Source organism: Gobio gobio (assembly GCF_949357685.1).
Source record: "Gobio gobio genome assembly, chromosome: 4".
NCBI classification, from domain to species: domain Eukaryota; kingdom Metazoa; phylum Chordata; class Actinopteri; order Cypriniformes; family Gobionidae; genus Gobio; species Gobio gobio.
In genome coordinates, this window is record NC_137100.1 from 36,834,595 (window position 1) to 36,854,493 (window position 19,899).

Below are 19,899 nucleotides of genomic sequence, written 5' to 3' on the forward strand. Positions count from 1 at the left end.
CAGGCCGGCCTCTTCGGCGGGGCGGTTGAGGACTTCGCCCAACAGTTCTCAATCGCCCAGAAGCAGACTGAGGCTATTAAGCATGTACTGCCCCGGCGGCCAGCTGCTGCCTCCACCCCGCCGCCGGCGCAGTCAACTCAGTCTGCTCCACGCCGAGGACGCCCTCCTAAGGCTCCCGCCCCTCCCACCCGGTCCAAGCAGCAGCCTTCACCCGGGCCGGGTCGCGGAGGAAGCCGTAGGAAGGCGTCCAAGTCCCCTCAGGCCGCCCCGCGCCCCGCTAAACGCCAGGCCAAGCGGCGCTCCTGAGACGGACGGCTCAGGGATGGGAAATTCTTTCGAGGAGATGGTAGCAGGACCACTCCTTCCCCCGGTGGAGGGCCGGGGGAGAATCCTTTGTTCAGCTGCTGGCCCCCGGGTCAGCAGCACCCTATGTTGGTCAAAGAAAGAATTAACACTCCCATCCCTGAGCCCACAGAGTCCGGTGATGACGGTGCGCGCCACCCACGGGTCCCGCCACTCGCATCCCACTCTGTCGCCAGCCTCCTGGCAGAGCAGACCCCAGTGGAACGCTGGTCCTTCCCTGGTCTCCTCTGTCAGGACGCAGCTGTCAACCGTGCCCCCGCACCGGGACGCCCCACAGCCTCCCATGTCCGGGCCGGTGACGCTGCATCGCTGCAAGCCCACACCGGGTACGTCTGTACACCGTATGACCCCGCTGGTGCAGTTTCTGGATGTCTGGCTTCAGCTTCCAGGGCTGTCCCGCTGGGTCGAGCGGACCGTCAGGCGCGGCTATGCGATTCAGTTCGCACGGGTTCCTCCCTGCTTCCAGGGAGTCCGTTCCACCATGATCGGGGCCAACGCCCCCGTCATGCGAGCGGAGATTGCCACCCTACTGGCGAAGGGTGCGATCGAACCTGTCCCTCCAGCCGAGATGAATTGCGGGTTTTACAGCCCGTACTTCATTGTACCCAAAGAGACCGGTGGGCTACGGCCAATCCTGGACCTGCGCATCCTGAACCGTTACCTTCACCGGTTTCCGTTCAAGATGTTGACAGCGAAACGCCTTTTCGAATGCGTTCGTCCACACGATTGGTTTGCAGCGATCGACCTGAAGGACGCCTACTTCCATGTCTCCATTTTGCCTCGACACAGACCGTTCCTACGGTTTGCTTTCGAGGGGCGGGCATATCAGTACGCAGTTCTACCATTCGGGCTATCTCTGTCCCCTCGCGTCTTTACGAAGATTGCCGAGGCAGCCCTTGCGCCCCTTCGGCAGCACGGGGTCCGCATCCTGAACTACCTCGACGACTGGCTCATACTGGGTCCCTCTCGAGAGCAGGTTTGCGGACACAGAGATCTGGTGCTCCATCACCTAGCCCGTCTGGGCCTTCGGGTCAACTGGGAGAAGAGCAAACTTTGCCCCGCGCAGAGGATCTCTTTTCTCGGTATGGATATCGACTCGGTCGCCATGTGCGCGCAGCTTTCGAGCGAGCGCGCGCAGTCTCTGCTGACTGCCCTTCGACAAGTCGAGGGCCAGAGTGCGGTTCCACTGAAACATTTTCAGAGGCTCCTGGGGCATATGGCATCTGCAGCCGCGGTAACGCCGCTCGGATTGCTTCATATGAGACCGCTTCAGCACTGGCTACGCGATCGAGTCCCGAGATGGGCATGGCGGTCTGGCACGCTCCGGGTCCCAGTGACTCGGGCCTGCTTACAGACACTCACCCCGTGGTCGAACCTCAAGTTTCTACGGACCGGAGTGTCCTTAGAACGAGCTTCCAGGCATGTTGTTGTGACAACAGATGCATCATCCACGGGCTGGGGTGCCATGTGCAATGGACAAGCAGCCGCGGGCTCCTGGACAGGACCCCAGCGCCTCCTGCATGTCAATTGCCTCGAGTTACTGGCTGTACGGTTCGCCCTGCACCGCTTCCGAGCGTTGCTGAAGGGTCAACATGTGCTAGTCAGGACAGACAACACGGCCGTAGTAGCGTACATCAACCACCAGGGCGGTCTACGCTCCCACCGTATGTCTCAACTCGCCCGCCATCTCGTTTTGTGGAGTCAGAAGCGCCTGAGGTCCCTTCGTGCTGTCCACATCCCTGGAGACCTGAACTGTGCAGCCGACGAGCTGTCACGGTTTCAGCCTCTCCCCGGAGAGTGGAGACTCCACCCCCAGACGATCCAGCTGATATGGGAACGGTTCGGCGACGCACAGGTAGATCTGTTTGCCTCCCAGGACTCTTCCCATTGCTCCCTGTATTATTCCCTGACCGAGGGCACCCTCGGCACGGATGCACTGGCGCACAGCTGGCCGTCCGGGCTACGCAAGTATGCGTTTCCCCCAGTGAGCCTTCTTGCACGGGTACTGTGCAAGATCAGGGAGGACAAGGAGCAGGTCGTCTTGGTCGCCCCGCTTTGGCACGGCCAGACCTGGTTCCCAGAACTCTTACTCCTTGCGACAGCCCCTCCCTGGCCTATCCCTCTGAGACCAGACCTTCTGACTCAGAGACGGGGCACCTTTTGGCACCCGCGTCCAGCGTTCTGGAAGCTCCACGTGTGGCTTCTGGACGGGACACGGCAGGTTTGAGTAGCCTTCCACCTGCGGTGGTCGCTACCATCACTTCCGCTAGAGCTGAGTCTACACGACGTCTCTACGCGTTGAAGTGGAACCTCTTCGTCACATGGTGCTCTTCCCGCCAAGAAGACCCCTGGAAATGCCCGATCGGGTCCGTGCTATCGTTTCTCCAGGAGGGGGTGGAGCGAAGGCTGTCTCCCTCCACCCTGAAAGTGTACGTGGCCGCAATATCTGCCTACCACGATCTCCTGGGAGACAAAAAGGTAAGTCAGCACGACCTGGTCATCAGGTTCCTGAGGGGAGCGAGGAGACTGAATCCTCCTCGCTCTCCTCTCGTTCCCTCTTGGGACCTCTCAGTAGTCTTAAGTGCTCTGCAGAGGCCTCCCTTTGAGCCTTTGCGGTCGGCCGAGATTAAGTTCTTGTCTATGAAGACGGCTCTGCTGACCGCATTGGCCTCGCTTAAGAGGGTCGGGGACCTGCAAGCATTTTCGGTTGACGAAGCGTGCCTTGAGTTCGGGCCGGCTAACTCTCACGTTATCCTGAGACCCCGGCCCGGATATGTGCCCAAGGTTCCTACCACTCCGTTCCGAGATCAGGTGGTGAACCTGCAAGCGCTGCCTTTGGAGGAGGCAGACCCAGCCTTGGCATTGCTCTGTCCAGTACGCGCTCTCCGCGCCTACGTAGATATGACGCAGTGTTTCAGGACCTCAGACCAGCTCTTTGTCTGTTATGGTGGAGAGCGGAAGGGAAGTGCTCTCTCAAAGCAGAGGTTGTCTCACTGGGTGGTGGACACCATTGTTTTGGCTTACCAGCAGCAAGGTCGACCATGTCCCCTTGGTGTGAGGGCACACTCCACCCGGAGTGTGGCCTCCTCTTGGGCTCTAGCGCATGGCGCCTCGCTAACAGACATCTGCAGAGCTGCAGGCTGGGCGACACCCAACACATTCGCCAGATTCTACAATCTCCGAGTGGAGCCAGTGTCCGACTTTGTACTCGCCCCCCCGAGGGGCCGGTAATGGACCACGCTCAGGTGTCTTCGCTTGCTCGCCATTCCACTCCCATGACTGGATACGTGCGATATTTTCCTCAGGTGAGCTCCCCGAGAGCCCTGAGCTCCTCCAGCACTGTCGACGCCGACATCAGTTCAGTCTGCCCTTTCGAGCCCAGACCCTCATGTCCGGCCAGGTGCTCCGTGTGCATGGTTCCCCTCTGGCGACCCCCACACGAGTATTCCCACCGTAAGCCTCCTCAGTGAGCAGGTGTCTTTCCCTTGGCAAGTCCCTGCCACCCCTAGGGTTAAAAATCCACCTTCGGCTGGTACCCTAGAGATCTTCCATATGCAACCCTCAGCGGGTCATATGTGTATTCTCTAAGTCCTCCCTACGGTAGGCATCTTGGCATTCCCTCACTGGGATATGCTTCCCAGTGTACCTTGGTAATCCTGTGATAAGTGGGAGTCCTAGGGCCTTAAGTGGCGGGATCTCACACTTACGCAGGGCACTGGATGACAGCTGAGTGGCGCTGTTTTACAGGTTCCCCCATTCGTTAGTCACTAACGTACGTCGTAGTGACTGAACGAAAGGGAACGTCCGGTTACGTATGTAACCCTCGTTCCCTGAGGAGGGAACGGAGACGTACGTTTCCTTAGCCACGTCAGCTGTGCTGCCTGGAACGCGAGGAGTTCAGTCTTGGCTCCTGCAGCAGTAACATAATGCGATGTTCGCAGCGTACTTCCTTATATACCCACGAGGTGGGGCGGAGTTACGCATGCAAATTCCGCATGCCCATGGCATTGGCACTGCCATTGGGCGCTGTTGAATACGATGAAGATGATTGGCTTCTAAGCGAAACCCCCATTCGTTAGTCACTAACGTACGTCTCCGTTCCCTCCTCAGGGAACGAGGGTTACATACGTAACCGGACGTTAACACCCTGTCATGCATAGGGGAAAAAATACTATCTTATACCACGAAACTGGTATAATTTAGAAAAATACCATGATATAAATTTTTGGTCAAATCGCCCAGCACTAGTAAGTATGAGCAAAAAATGAAGGAGCCTAAATTAGCTCAGGAAGCTGAACACTTGAAGTTGATTGCCTAGGGGAAAAATAGGGAGTATTAGTGCTGATTAGTCCTCTAGTGATCAAATAAATGATCATAAATGGTTTCAAATAAAGCATTACATTTTGTGAATATGACCAAGTTGCTGCCTAGTTGTCTTTTTTCTCTGCTTGAAAGTTGATGATATAGGTTGGAACGTGGAATGATGCCGATTGGACTCTTTTACTTCAAAGTGTTCATGAGAGTAAAGCCAAAAAAGCATTTATTATTTCACTCTCGTCAACAGATCAAAGCTGCAAGAGAGCTTTCAAGCCACTTTAATCATTTGTGTACTTCGTTAAGCACAGACTCTTTTGAGAGCCTTTGTGATTTGATGATTTTGGAGCAATTCAATAACATAATTTCTGAGCGAATAGCGATGTACACAAATGGAAACCGAAGGTGAAAACGGCAGCTGAAGCAGCGGTTTTAGCTGACGAATTCGTGTTGATTTACAAAAATGTAGGTGTTTATCAAAAAGAGTGCAACTACAAAAATCTAGGTAGACCTTGCAGATGCTGCTTAGAAAAGGGTTATAGGAAAAAAGAATGTCCGGTGTTGAAAGGCAAGTATAAGTCCACTATTAAAGCTGTTGGACTTGTATCAGCTTGTACTCCTAGGGAAAAATCGATCACTGATATAGTGAAAACTCAATACACGGATGAGTGCGTAGGATCCCAGGCAGACTACAGTCCTATCATTACCATGTGGTTTGTTTCTCTTGTCCACAGCCTGGTTAAAGTACCAGTTAAGATTTTGCGCGACACAGGGTCCTCTGAATCCTTTATCTTGGACTTGAAACGTTTAACGCACGTTTAAAATACTCAAGACATGTTTTATTAAATATATACTTATGTACTGAAATTGGTTTATGTACTAATGTAGCAATACATACGTATATTTTATTAGCAATACATACATATTTATTTAATTAAACCATCGCCTTTTAATGTTTAATAATCACATTAGGTTGTGTTGTGATTTCCCTTTTTCGTCTTTAAATTTTTTTCCATCTTTTTAAAAATGTAAGTTCTGTCTTTAATAAAAAAAATGGAAGACCTTTTTAAATGGTAATTAAGACTTTTGTCATACAATTTAACACTACAAATGTGATCAAACTGAATTTAAGACACTTTAAGACTTTTTGGATCCCTGCACAGTAATGGGCATGATACTGATAAAATACCCTGGATGAATTCAATACAAGTCATTTTGAAAAGCATCTGCCAAATATAACACCTTTTACCACAATCACATACATAACAGATGTGATTGCAGCGTTTGATGGTCTTCTCATATTAGACAAACATTACATTACATTTTACATTTAAGCGACTTAACACTATTATGAAATTAATAAGAATTATGGACAGTGAATGATTTTATTAACTAATTGCCAGCACATAATCCCAAACTTTTTGAAAAGTGTGAGACTGTATGCATTTGTGTTAATGTACATACTGCATATTCATCAATGTTCAAATTGATTCACGTAAAAAAAAACAACAGCAAAGAAGCATCCAGTGTGGATGTTTATTCATTTAATATCAACGAAAATCCTACGGTCTAAAGTGAACGCTACACCTACACACACCACCACGTGTTTCCAAGCAGATGCAGAAGTGAAGTCCCGTCTCTTCACCTGCACAAAACGCCACCATGCAGGTTTCCTCAACTTTTTTTTAATAGGAAACCTGTGGACTCGATGTCCTGACAGGCTGGACACAATAATTTACCATGACAATGATACATTGGAATAGAAAATCTACTGAAAATACACGGACTCCAACAGAATACCAACCTATTCCTCACTGAGCCAACGCAGAGCTCGGCAAGCGACTCCCTCTCGTGACGTAATATGACGCGATGTTGAAAAAAAAAAAGCGTTTTTTACAAGTGGCCAACGAAACAGCCTCTTTATCTACTAAATTTGTGCTCCTATGTCTTTTTAAAACATTTTAAATCCTTCATTACCTTTTCATATGGTATTTTCATACAAGGTTATATATTCATATAGAAAAAAAATTAACCTGTAATATGACCTTTAACATTAAGGTTGAACCACTGTAGTCACATGGACTATTTTAACAATGTTTTTCTGGGCCTTGAAAGTGGTAATTAAATTGCGATCTATGGAGAGGTCAGAGAGCTCTTGGATTTCATCAAAAATATCTTCATTTGTGTTCCGAAGATGAACGAAGGTCTTACGGATTTGGAACGACATGAGGGTGAGTAATTAATGACTAATCGAAAGTAAATACTAATCGAAAAAAAGGTGCAGTTTCATTCACACAAATCACCATGGTAACACACACGACACTAAAGTAATGCAATAAACATTAATTTAACAACATTAGATGTAGCATAAGATAGATGTAACAAACCCCTAATGTACATGTGCTGGGGGGCGTGGTTTAGCAAGGTCTGTGACGGGAGATAGAGTTGGGAGACAGGTGCGGCCTAAGTGGGTTAATTGCAAATAATGAACACCTGTGTCTTGTTCAAGTAATGGGCATGGAGAGACCGCATAAAAGCCACCAGGAAGAGGACATCCTGGAGAGAGACTGACTGGAGAACAACTGAAGTGCTATTAAGAAAAGTTTGAGTGATTGTGAGCACCAGAGAATGTGATACTGTGTTGTGGGACTAATTTAGAAGAAAATCAAGTTTACCCGAGTCTCCATCAAGCTGACCCTGTCCTATATATATATATATAGAACCTTGTTGCAGTGGTGCCGAAACCCTGGAAGGAAGAGGCAGCCGCCACCATGCAATCTCCGCTGTCCTCAATTGTGTCATCTCGTCCATCGCGGTCCTCCACCAAGAGCAACACCAGGCCCTGCTCGACCTGAGGAGCAACCAAGAGCGCCGCTTCCAGGCGATAGTGCAGGTTCCAGAGCTGGATGGACCGGGAGGTTCGGGCAGAGGTCCCAGAGATCCCGAGTACGTCCACCCACCTGCCGCTGAACAAAATGGGTCCGCAGGATGACCCAGAGGTCTTCCTGGACTTGTTTGAGAAGACGGCCGAAGCAGCAGGGTGGGCATGGGATCAATGGTCAATGAGGCTGATCCCCCTGCTGTCGGGTGAGGCACAGACCGCAGTGCAACAACTCCCTGTCCAGAACCTCTTCAACGGTCTTCAACGATCTGAAGGCGGCCATTCTACAGCAGGTCGGCCGAAGCCCAGAGCAACATCACCAGCAAATGTGGTCGCTGGAGCGGGGCAAAAGTCTTCCCCCAACAGCTCCGGGGACTCCTGCCGCGAATGGCTACTGACTGATGGGCGCGACGCCGAGAAAATCATCGATCTCGTGGCACTGGAGCAGTTCATCACTCGACAGCCACAGAGAACGGCCGAGTGGGTCCAGTGCCACCGTCTGACGTGGCTGGACTCAGCCATAGAACCATATGGTGGCGTGGCCAGGGGTCGGCAGACCCCTACCATCTGTCTCTCTCCCCTCTTCTTTTTCGTCCCCTGTTCCCTCTTCTTCCCCCAAACCTGTCCCTCTCCCCAGGTCCCATCCTCCAGGCCCTCCGAGGATTCCACCCAGAGGGAGGGGTGGACCCAGTCTGGAGTTTTCTGGGGCTTCGTGAGCTCCGCCCAATGCCGCTCCCTCTTCCCCGCTCTCTCCATGCCCATCGCTGGGCCCTCTTACCACCACTGGGGTGGCGGTAGGTCTGGGCTGGCCTGTTGGCGTTGCGGGGACCCGGAGCATTTCATTGACAGGTGCCCAATGATGGTGGAGGTGGGGACAATGATCCGGGTACCAGATGTCCCACAGGCTGCCCCCGGTCAGGCTGGCAGGTACCAAATACCTGTGAGTATTAAGAGGCGTACCTATCCGGCTTTGGTGGATTCAGGATGTAACCAAACCTCGATCCACCAAAGCCTGATTCAGCCAAAGGCATTGGATACAAGCTGCATGGTTCAGGTGCGGTGTGCGCACGGGGATGTCGTTAAATATCCTCTAGTGTCGGTTATGATTCAATTTAGGGGACAAAAGTATTGTGTAGAGGTGGCAGTTAATCCGCACCTCCACCATCCGCTGATTTTGGGAACCAATTGGCCAGCTTTTAAGGATTTATTGGAGTGTTTCTGTGCGGATGTCTCTTGTCATAAGAAAAAGCAAGAAACGGCAGCAGCTGTGCAGGTGGGAGAGACGGAACCGGGACCACTGAGCTCTGAGCCAGGGGAACCGAGCGCGATGACTTTCCCCTGGAGCAGTCTCAGGATGAGTCATTAAAATATGCTTTTGAACAGGTCCGTTCTATCGATGGCCAGTCTCTCCAGCCTGACCATCCGCTCTCTTTTCTTCATTTTGCTATTATGAAGGATTGGTTGTATAGAGAGACAAGACACTCAGACAAAACAGAATACAACCCAGTTATTAGTACCAAAAGTATATTGCACAGTCCCGTGCACCATTTAAACAACCAGGCAATTCTCATGATTGGGCATGGGGCACAAGCTCAGGTTTGATCATCCTGTAGCTGGCCACCTTTGATGAGGGTGTCTAGTGTTGAAAGGCCGAAACACCCCCTGATTCAAAGGTACACTACTGATGACGTGTCCCGAAATTTACATCTTTCCCACGTCTGAGATACAGCTCTCACGTCACTCTCAACATCAAGGCAAACCTCATGTGCATACCATCCATTGGCACAATGGACAGTTTACCATCACGGCCCGTGTCTCATGATTATTATTATAACTCACAATTAACAGACTTTTACTGTTAAAATCAAGATAGTTTTAACTAGCTCACACAAATCCAGCTTCCTTTTCTACACACCTTTAAATATAGATAATGTATGGAGATATATATATATATATATAATGTGTATGATTCAGCCATGTGTGTGTGGTTCTGATTCCATTCTCTTTATTCATCGAACTGCCCTGATGGGTTTTTTTTATCAGTAGCTAGCAGCCAAGCATACAATGCATAACTAGCCACTGTGGGACAAATGGTACATTCAGTCTCTTCTTCTATCGCCTTAGGGCTGACACCTGAGAAATATAAATTTCTCTTCTGTTTATTCGCTATCTTTTGGAAAAGATTCAATCCAATGTGACTTCTGCAGGTGTGACCAGTCACTTAATCACTTATTCCACATGGAAGAGTGAAAAAAAAAAGAATAAAGTTGATGATAAAAAAGGACAGACCGAACAATGAAGCACAGCAAGACATGCTGACACAAGTGGACTGTCACACCATGGTGATCGAAAGACTATAGAAATTGACATATGCCCTCTCATGACATGTGACTCATGTTATTAAACATATGTCATAAAAGCACCCTTGGTATACTTTATGATTATTCCAGCTTGATTAATGCCATGGGTGCAGTCACATAAAGGAGGAGTGAAACTCAAACCAGATGGGATTATTATGTAGGATGGAATATATTTAAAAGTGCTGTAATTAATATTTAAGTGAATATGCAATGGTTTCTCACCTGCACAATGCCTTAAGAGAGTCCTGATCCAGAAACTCATGGTCTCTCCTCACAGCAGAGATCTCAATGGGGAACAGAGAGGCTGAGGGCACACAGAGACGCACCAATTAATTCATTCATTCAACTACACAATGGGGCTAATTAAAACCTACTGAGACTAAATGTAACATTTAAGCCAGTGGCCAGCAAAAGAGAGAGATTAACCACACAAACATCAGATGACGTCAACTTTAACCTACATAAAAAAATAAAAAATTAATGCGATCTTAAACATACACAAAATTAGAAAATCTTTCATTTGAGTAAATGCAATTAATGCACATCAATATGGCAGCCTTGGAATACCCATTAATATCTCCGCCTTTCAGATCTTTTCAGAGTTTTAGGTATTTGGGTGGGCATAAATGTGACAAAGCTTTTCAGACTTATTTGATCACAACTCCCGTTGCTTAATAGTCTTGCAAAGGATTGTAGTCATTGGGTTCTCCTCCCTATACCCCCTGGTTGCTAGGGTTAACTGTATTGAGATGAGCGTGCACCCCAAAGCTTTAATTTGATTTTAATGCATTCCTATTTTTATTCCAAAGTCCTTTTTTGTTGCACTTGATAGCTCCATTTCTTTATTTTCTTTTAAATAAAAAGACTCTAAGGATCTGAAAAGGCATTCTGTAGAAGACAAAACATTCGTGTGGTCTAATTTTTTATATATTCGTCCATCGCGGTCCTCCACCAAGAGCAACACCAGGCCCTGCTCGACCTGAGGAGCAACCAAGAGGTCCGCTTCCAGCCGATTTTGGTGTTCATACACCCCCTTATTATCCCCAATACGTTCCAACCCTCTGTTCCACCCTTCCAGTTTAATATTCCCTGAAGCCACTTTTTCAGATATTTACAATCAACTTTCACAATGCGCCCCTCCCTATGGATTTGGATTCATTCTGTGTGTAGATCATTGTGTTAAAGGGTCAATAGAGTGGTGTAGGTATGACATCAGAACCTGGAAGACTCCTTTGCAGTGGGGGTTTTTCGATGTAGGTGTAAAATAAACCCTGTGGTAAACATACCTTGACTAAACTTTGATGTTTTCTTCTACAACGTAAATTACACACACCCATAGCGAGGTTAATGTAAATGTTAAGTGACACTGTTCACAGGCTGTTTTAATGGCGTCTTTCTGCGGTTGAAACACTGATTGAGTGATTACATGAGACATGATTCTTTTGGTAAGTTGTACTGTATCTTTCAAAATACCTTCTGATATTCATGGATGTTTATTTATGCTATAACTTGTATTTAAGTTGAAGAAATTACACTTTGTTTTATATCAGGTGACAAAGCACAAAGCTCTTTGCTTTTATTGGATGGGAGGCGCGCTACAAATAAATGTTTGGTGTAGAGAAAAAAAAACGCAGACCTGGCTACCCTTGCTTGAACTATGGGTGATTCATAGGGTCGCTATTTATTTAACTGTTAATCCGTTATTGTTAACCGTTAACTTTGACAGCCCTAAATTCAACACAATAAAGATTTTCTTCACACACAGTATGAGTTTCAGTCTGACATGTTTTTTCTTGGCCCTGATCATCAGCTGTTTTTAAACAATTGGCAGATAGTGAAAATAAATGCTTTTATCAGCTAATATATACACACACACACACACACACACACACACACACACGTTTGTTTTTGTGAAATGTGAGGACATTCCATTGGCGTAATGGTTTTTATACCGTACAAACCGTATTTTATATCCCCTTACACTGCCCCTGCCCCTAAACCTAGCCCTCACAGGAGACTGTGCAGTTCACTTTCTGTGAAAAAAAATTTGTTCTGTATGATTTATAAGCATTTTGAAAAGTGAGGACATGGGTAACGTCCTCATATTTCACCCTCTTTTTGTAATACCCATGTCATACCCATGTCATTATACACATTTGTGTCCTGATATTTCACAAAAACATGCCCACACACACACACACACACACACACAAAAACCCACACACAAAAACCCCAGTTTGAATGTGATATGGACTGAGACACATTTGTGTTCACTTAAAGTCCAGGTACACGTCAATGCAAACACTTTTTACTCTGTTCAGTTTGGTCACTGAAAATGGGTTGGAACTCTTAAATTTAGCTCTTTAAGTGCAACAGACTGATACATTTAACTTTTCATCCAGAGGGAATGTCCCCAGGAGGGACCGGCTAAAGATATAGGAGTTTGTTGTATTATTATAATTTTTTTTTTTTAGAGGACAATAGAGAGGAGACAGGAAAGTGGACAGAGGGTGTGGTGGGATGAGATTGAGACATAAAAAGGTCAGATTCAAACATGTCCCTGTTAACACAACGGCTAATGTGTGTTTGGAGTACATTTACAACACAACAAAAATATATTGCTACTTTGAGGAATTCAAGAGGGGTCTATGACCTCTTGGGGGTCTGTAGTGGTACTTTCATCAATTATACTCTGATCACAACTATTTTTGTGTTATTGTGTTAAACAAAACAGCTGTAACAGCAGTCATGTCTTACATTGTATTAGTGATATTCTTTAAAAAGGAGTTGGAAAAACAATTATGTACTGGCAAATAACAACCAGGGCAGCACTATTTTAGATAGAACAGAGTCAGAATATCAGTGTGGTGTGTGTGTATACCTGTGTATTGTATGCATGTATGTGTGTGCGTGTTTGAGTGTGTCAACATTGCTGAGGTGTCCCGTTTCCAGCTTTTGTTTCAACCTCCTTCCCCTCTTGAGTCGCAGGTCCAACTAATGACAGTAGTACAGGAAGATTGCCAGAAAGCATTCAGCTTACACCACAAGAACAAAGGAAAAAGAAATCAACCTGCTGCCAAACAAAGTCAAATTTAAGTCAAGCTAAGCAATTCTACAGTATCCAATTCAGACTGACACACAGTGTCAGTGTGAAGCTGACATTTCTTTTGTTTATCAGAAATTAGAAGTACTTTGCGTCTCTTCCTCTCAAAAAGTCTTTGTTATAAGCATCCTTATTGCAGCAGTTCAAGGAACACTCATAACTTTCTTACACACAGCCAAACACTTACGTTTCTCTACTTGTTCTGTGCTTGAAAGACAATTTCCAATCAGTGCCGTTACTCAAATTCAGAACGCGAATTCCAGACATGCATGAACAAATAACAACAAATAGAGCATCCAGACCACTCTACTGCATTTAATGTTTTGTTTTCCTAAAAAATACAAGCATACATGAAGATACAGAAAATAATATAACCTTTCCCTCTTTTGAAATGAAGGGCTATTTTCAGGGTTGGGGGAAGCCAGACTCCGAAGCATCTGTTTGATGATGGTAGTTAAGCCTCAAAATGCAAGTGACAACAATTGGCCTCATTTATTTTCCCAATAAATCAAATGTTTATCGCCATACGGTCACTTTTCAAAGATAATATTACACACAGGGCTGTTTTCAACACAGACACACACCAGCATCCCTGCTGTTTTAAAACACAGCGCCAACTATTGCGTTTTTAATAGAGCATCAGGGGACGATGCCAAGATAAAAGTGGGAAACCGCTTACTATTACGGACATCAATACACAACAGAGATCACAGAATGCCTTTGTACTGACTATACAAATTCATAAGTTATTCTGTGATCTGTCACTGGATCAAAGTCTTGCTTTTTTAACGTCACATCCTTTTTAAAGTTAATTTAGATTTATGTTTATGCCATAGTCACGAGGATGAATGAGTCCAAGTTTGCTTTGATATATATTGGCATACATTTTTTTTTTTAAATCTGTAACACTATTTTACAGTGTCCTTGTTACATATGTTACATGTACTTACCTTAGTAATAACAGTACATTATGCATAATTACATGCAACTAACCCTCAACCAACCTCTAATCCTACCATAACCCCATAGTAAGTACATGTTGTTAATTAATATTACTCAGTACTTAAATATATAAATTACACTGTAACAATGACTCCTTAAAATAAAGTGTAGCCAAAAAATCCAATTCAACGCCACGAACATCCCGGCAACAGGCATATCATTAATGCAGCACATCCCTGTTTCTGTCACAGCCAAGGTGGGTCAGGTCACTGCCAGCTTAGTCTGTGACATGCAGCAGGAAAATACACAAATCTGTCAGAGGAAGCCAAGCAGATGACAGGTGTTTGTCAGGTTGCTTAAATGAGAAGTGAACGGAAGTGTTTCTGCATTCGGCTTTAAAATTTGTTTCATCAGTTTGCAGGTGGAAGAATTTTGAAAGCAATAAAACAATGATAATTATTTATTTTAGATATACAAAATGAATACATTACTGTGATTATTAGCTATAAAAAATAGGATTATTTCAGAATTAATGCAGACAATAATGCACTGACCCGTGCATTAAAAAAATGGTGCTACAGGTAACACCGCACCACACCACACTAAAGGTAATTCTAACTGAAAGAGAAACTGATACTGGTTTTTTTTCATATTTAATACTGTAAAGCGGCTTTCTTTTAAACGATTTGTTGTATAAAGTGCTATATAAATAAACATGACGTGACTTAACTGGAGTGCCGAATTGCAGAGCTCATGCAAATATCCACATTGCTATGATCAGATGCTTTCTTAACTGCTGTTTTCTCATCACTGTCATTTTTTGTTGTGTGTTTATTTTGTAATTGAAAGGAAAGCGCGTAACACATATTACCATATTCATCTAAATGCGGTGTCAGGATGTTTGCTAACAATATAACGTGAGTATATCAGGGCCTTTACTTTTTTTTTAAGTTTAGGTTTTAGACACCAAAAATTTTTCAAGTGAATTTAGGGATCCCAGCCTAACCCCTTATTTATACTGCACACGTCTGCGGCATATTATGGCTCCGACTGGGTTTTGTTCCATCCTCTTGATTTTTGGGGTTCTACCATGTTTAAGTTGGATAACTGGTTATGTTTTGTCTGGCTTAATTGTGTTTATTGTTATGTTTATGTCTGACTTCGTTGTGCTGTAGCCTACATTCAAAGTTAAAGGGTTAGTTCACCCAAAAATGAAAATTAGCCCATGATTTACTCACCCTCAAGTCATCCTAGGTGTATATGACATTCTTCTTTCAGAAGAATACAATCAGAGTTGTATTAAAAAAGTCCTGGCTCTTCCAAGCTTTATAATGGCAGTGACTTGTTGCTTCATCATATAACTGCTCCACACAGCTCCTGGGGGTTAATATAGGCCTTCTGAAGCGTTTGTGAAAGAAAAATATCCGTATTTAAAACTTTATAAAGTAAAATATCTAGCTTCCACCAGATCACCTTCCGTATTCAACTTATGGAAAAAGTGTGGTGCCTCTCGCAGTTCAAAATGCTTACGTTACGTCTGATGACATTGCACACCAGTTACGCTTTTTTCCGATCTGGAAGAAGCTAGATATTTTACTTTATGAAGTTTTAAATATGGATAAGTTTTAAAAAAATGCATCGCTTCACTTCAGAAGGCCTTTATTAACCCCCCGGAGCTGTGTGGAGCAGATATTTGATGGATAGATGTACTTTTATGGACTTCAAAAACTAAACAACCATCCACTGCCATTATAAAGCTTGGAAGAGCCAGGACTTTAATATAACTCCAATTTTATTCGTCTGAAAGAAGAAGGTCCTATACACCTAGGATGACTTGAGGGTGAGTAAATCCTGGGCTAATTTTCATTTTTGGTTGAACTAACCCTTTAATACACTTAAAAGTCCAGTTATGAGCAACAATGATAAAATATTTAAAGGTCCCATGGCATGAAATTTTCATTTTATGAGGTATTTCAACATTAATATGAGTTCCCCTAGCCTGAATATTGTCCCCAAGTGGATAGAAATGTTGATCGGTGTAAACCCGAGTTCTGGCTGTCTCTCTCTGCCTTTGAGAAAATGACAGGCCAGACGAGCCAATCCTGAAGTCTCCTGGTTTGACGTCCAAGCAGGAGCGGTTTCCTCCCTTTCCCCCGCCCAGAGAATCTGGCACGCCCATGCAAACACTCGAGATCATTAACGTTACTTGTGAACGAGTGAACACTGGCAGTTTCTCAGTGTTTGGATGTACAAATGAAAACAGAAGTCTTTCTTCAGTTCCTTCTGATCTGTGATCATTGATTTCTTATGTGTAGCTTATTATTTATTATTTGTGGACACGCAGCGGCTTCTCTCTCTCCCGACAGAACGGTGTTTTCGTGTTTTCTATCTTGTGAGTCAGTGTTTTTGTACGTCCTTGTCGCGTCTATCTGTTCTAAAATGTGCATACAGTCTTTTCTGTTTAACATCAGCAGTCACATCTTTAGAGATAAACCTCACGCACGCCGAAGCTCGGCCTCCAACATCCCCGACCCCCAGTACTGCATCTGGCCCACAGCGGAGGCACCAAACGCGGCGTGAGATTAAGCAGAAGGAGGGTAAGCGTGAGGGTATCCGGCTAGGCTAGCCAGCTTTCCCCACAATAAACTGGATTACATTCGATTACAGCTGTTGTGTCTTTGTTTGCGCTGTGTAACGTTACTCAATGCGCGTCAATGACGCTATTCATATGATTGGAACATATCTAGAAATAATGCTATACTCAACACTTACTAACTCGTTCATCTCGCTGTAATGGTACATTGCATGTGTTACAAAGTTGGTAGAATAATGATGAAGACGGACTCGGTGTGACTGGGACTCGTGTTTATTCAGAACTCTCAGATACAAACACAATAAACTCGCGCTGACTGTCAGCGCTCTCATAACTCAGTAGTTACTATAAATAACTTTGTTAGCAATCGCTTCGTCTCCGTGATGTCCGGTTCGCGAACGAATCATTCTTTTGAATCAGTTCTTTTTAGTGAACCGAACCAGTTCACCAAATCGGACTGAATCGTTCTAAACGGTTCGCGTCTCGAGTCAGCGCTGATCCATAATTTACTAAAGTTACTAACTTTCTGACATGAGTGACAGCCCCTCCGACTAGAAATAAACTAATAACCTGAAGTATATGCTAGTAACTACAACAGTTCACCCTGAACTGAGACATGCTGAGAGAACTGATGAGAAGTGAACACGGGTCCATCCGTCTCTCTGGCAGACTCGTGCCTGCTCGTGCCTCGTTAAACCACGCCCCCTCCGCTCATTTAAAATGCAAAGATGTCAGCCAATCACAACAGTGGGCGTTTTTACTGAAGTCTCACAGCAGACACGCCTCTTGAAGCAGGGCATTCAGCCACAGGGCAAACAGCAGTATAGAAAAAATGCCTTTTATTTATGACATTTTATGATGTAAAAATCATACTAATAATATAAGTACACCTCAGAAAACACTATAAAATAATAGAAAAATGCCATGCCATGGGACCTTTAATAATGAATATGGTATTGTGTAAAAATCATGGATCTCAAGCTACAATTTAAATGTTGTGCATCCCTGCTTTTAACATAACACAGCTTTATAAAAACGGTGTCACTCCTGGTGAGAGATATGTCTTTACATCGACCATAGTCATATTTGATAAGGAAATAAGGTTTCCAATTTTCTTAAGGAAATAAGGTTGTGAAGGATGGAAGTACAGTGTGTTCAATGGATTGTACTGTTGTTTAACAACTACTGGTCATTCAGCTAATGAAACCTCTTTCCAAGAGACTTTCAGTAGACAAAAACCTCCATAAAATGGTTTTGAAAATTATGAGTTTTGAAAATTACGTGATCTACACCTTGATACAGCACATGCTATTGCAAAAACTACATCTATCCCTCACAGCCTCATTTTCATCTGCATAAAATTATATATGGCATCTACCTTGCGGACAAAAAGTAAAAGTAAAAACAGGTCCTCTTCATTTAATCTACCTTGAACAGATTGCCAAACGGTTTGCTGTGGACATCCTGATTTAATATAAAGTCAGTTTTTGTATTCAAGACTTTCTGCTACATCTTTGAATTATCTTCATCCGTGGTATTTAATTAGCAAATAATAATAATAATGATAACTTTTTTTCTTTCAGCATTGGAAAGCATAATAATTAGGAAGGTAGCACAGAATGTTTTTAGATTCTAAACATAAGGAATAATAGACCTGGCAGAACCCTGGCTCACTAATGAATATCGAACCATGATTTCAACAACAACAACAACAAAAAATCTTTTCTGTTATTATGGGCTGGTTTTTCCGAGACATTTCGATCCTTATTACATGAAGCCTATGAGGCAAGATCTTTAAAAAAAAAAAAAAAAAATTCAGATTTATCTGCATTTAGGTGTAGGTTCAGCCCTGCCAGTGAAATCTGAGCAGGCTAATATTAGAACTTGTCTGTGAATTCGTCATTGTCTGGGTCACAGGTACACCTGCTTGCTGCTTCACACAGCAGACTTATCACCAACAGATTCCTGCAGGTACTGTATGAATAAAATAAAAAGAATCAAGAAGTAAGCTAACATAAACAGTGTGGTCTTTTGAGAAATAGTTAGTGTGATATGCCCAGACCTCAAATGAGTTTAGGATAGAAGTTTTTGTTCACAGATTTGAAGAATAACTCACCCAGAAATTAAGATTCAGTTTTCAACTTGTCGTTCCAAACCTTTCCACTGTGGAAGATTTTTTTATATATAAAGAATGGCCTTCTCCACATGACGGTTGGGTGCCAGACTCAAAAATGTAGGCCTTCAGGTTTGAAATCAATGTCTCCTGTCTTGATCACAAATTCTTTGTGATTAGTGATACAAATGTAGCTCTGTTTAGTGACACACCGAATTTTGTCTGATACTATAAGCCGATAATTTTCATGTTATGGGTTAACAATTAAAAACTAGGGCTGGGTATCGATTCAGATGTTCCAATTCGATTCGATTTCCATTTTCAAGCTCTCGATTTGATTCGATTCTCGATTTAACTCAATGAATATAGATTTAATACAAATACTATATTTATAAAAATTAACAGTGAACATAAGTTTACAAATGGTTAATTAAAGGGTAGCAGAGATTAGGCTTTGTATCAGTAGAAACCCCGTAGTATATTTGAATTATGGTACTTCCCCCCTCATATCCCCCTGAGACGAGAGAATTAGGCATTTTATTTCTGGAAAAAATCCTCCAATGACGCAAATATCGTCATTTTGCGTCATCTGAGGATTTTTTGGCCAGAGGCTAAAAACTACAGCCAGTAGAGGGAGCTGTTCCGCATGTTTTCAACCCGCCCACAGGGGAGAGATCTTACGAGATCTTAGCTCGGCCTCGGGCATTCATAACGGGGCGGTGCAGATAAAAGTGAGTGTTTCAACTTTTCAATGAATTCCTATGAAAGTTTAGCTTCCATATGCGATCAGAAAACGTGCCAGACTGGACACACGCTGAGAATGACAGCCACGCTTATCTCAGCTCTGCTCAGATCTTACTTCCCTCTCGTGCTGAATGAAATCTGACTCCTGCTGCGTTTCTGCCGTGACTTTCGTTTGGCTCACTCACACTTTATTGAAAAGACACGTTCAGTTTTTAATTGTAGTGTTTATTCTCTAACTGAACAAAATTATTGTATTATTATGAAGATCAAAACGACACTGGGGGCGGTGTAGGGAGTGGCCTCGTAGGGCAGCGAAGCAAGTGCATTCTGGGAGTTGTCTTTCACCCACGAGACAAAAAAACATTTTCTGTCTTCTCAGTCTAGAAGGCCACAAATTCAAAAATAATTTCACATTTCTACTACATAAATGACCCAGTTTAAATCCACATTCATCTTCCCAGCGCTGAAGTACCCCTTTAATAAAAA

General features: G+C 44.3%; 1 protein-coding gene across 4 annotated transcripts in view; it reads right to left on the reverse strand.

The window, feature by feature from the left end:
- stard8 (StAR related lipid transfer domain containing 8) overlaps window positions 1-19,899 on the reverse strand; it is an 88,948-nt gene that overhangs the window by 33,077 nt on the left and 35,972 nt on the right. For all 4 annotated transcript variants that reach the window (XM_079814845.1, XM_079814843.1, XM_079814844.1 and 1 more), the window contains one exon: window positions 10,141-10,222. In XM_079814845.1, the coding sequence (XP_079670971.1) occupies window positions 10,141-10,222 (82 nt within the window). The remainder of the gene's footprint in view (window positions 1-10,140; window positions 10,223-19,899) is intronic.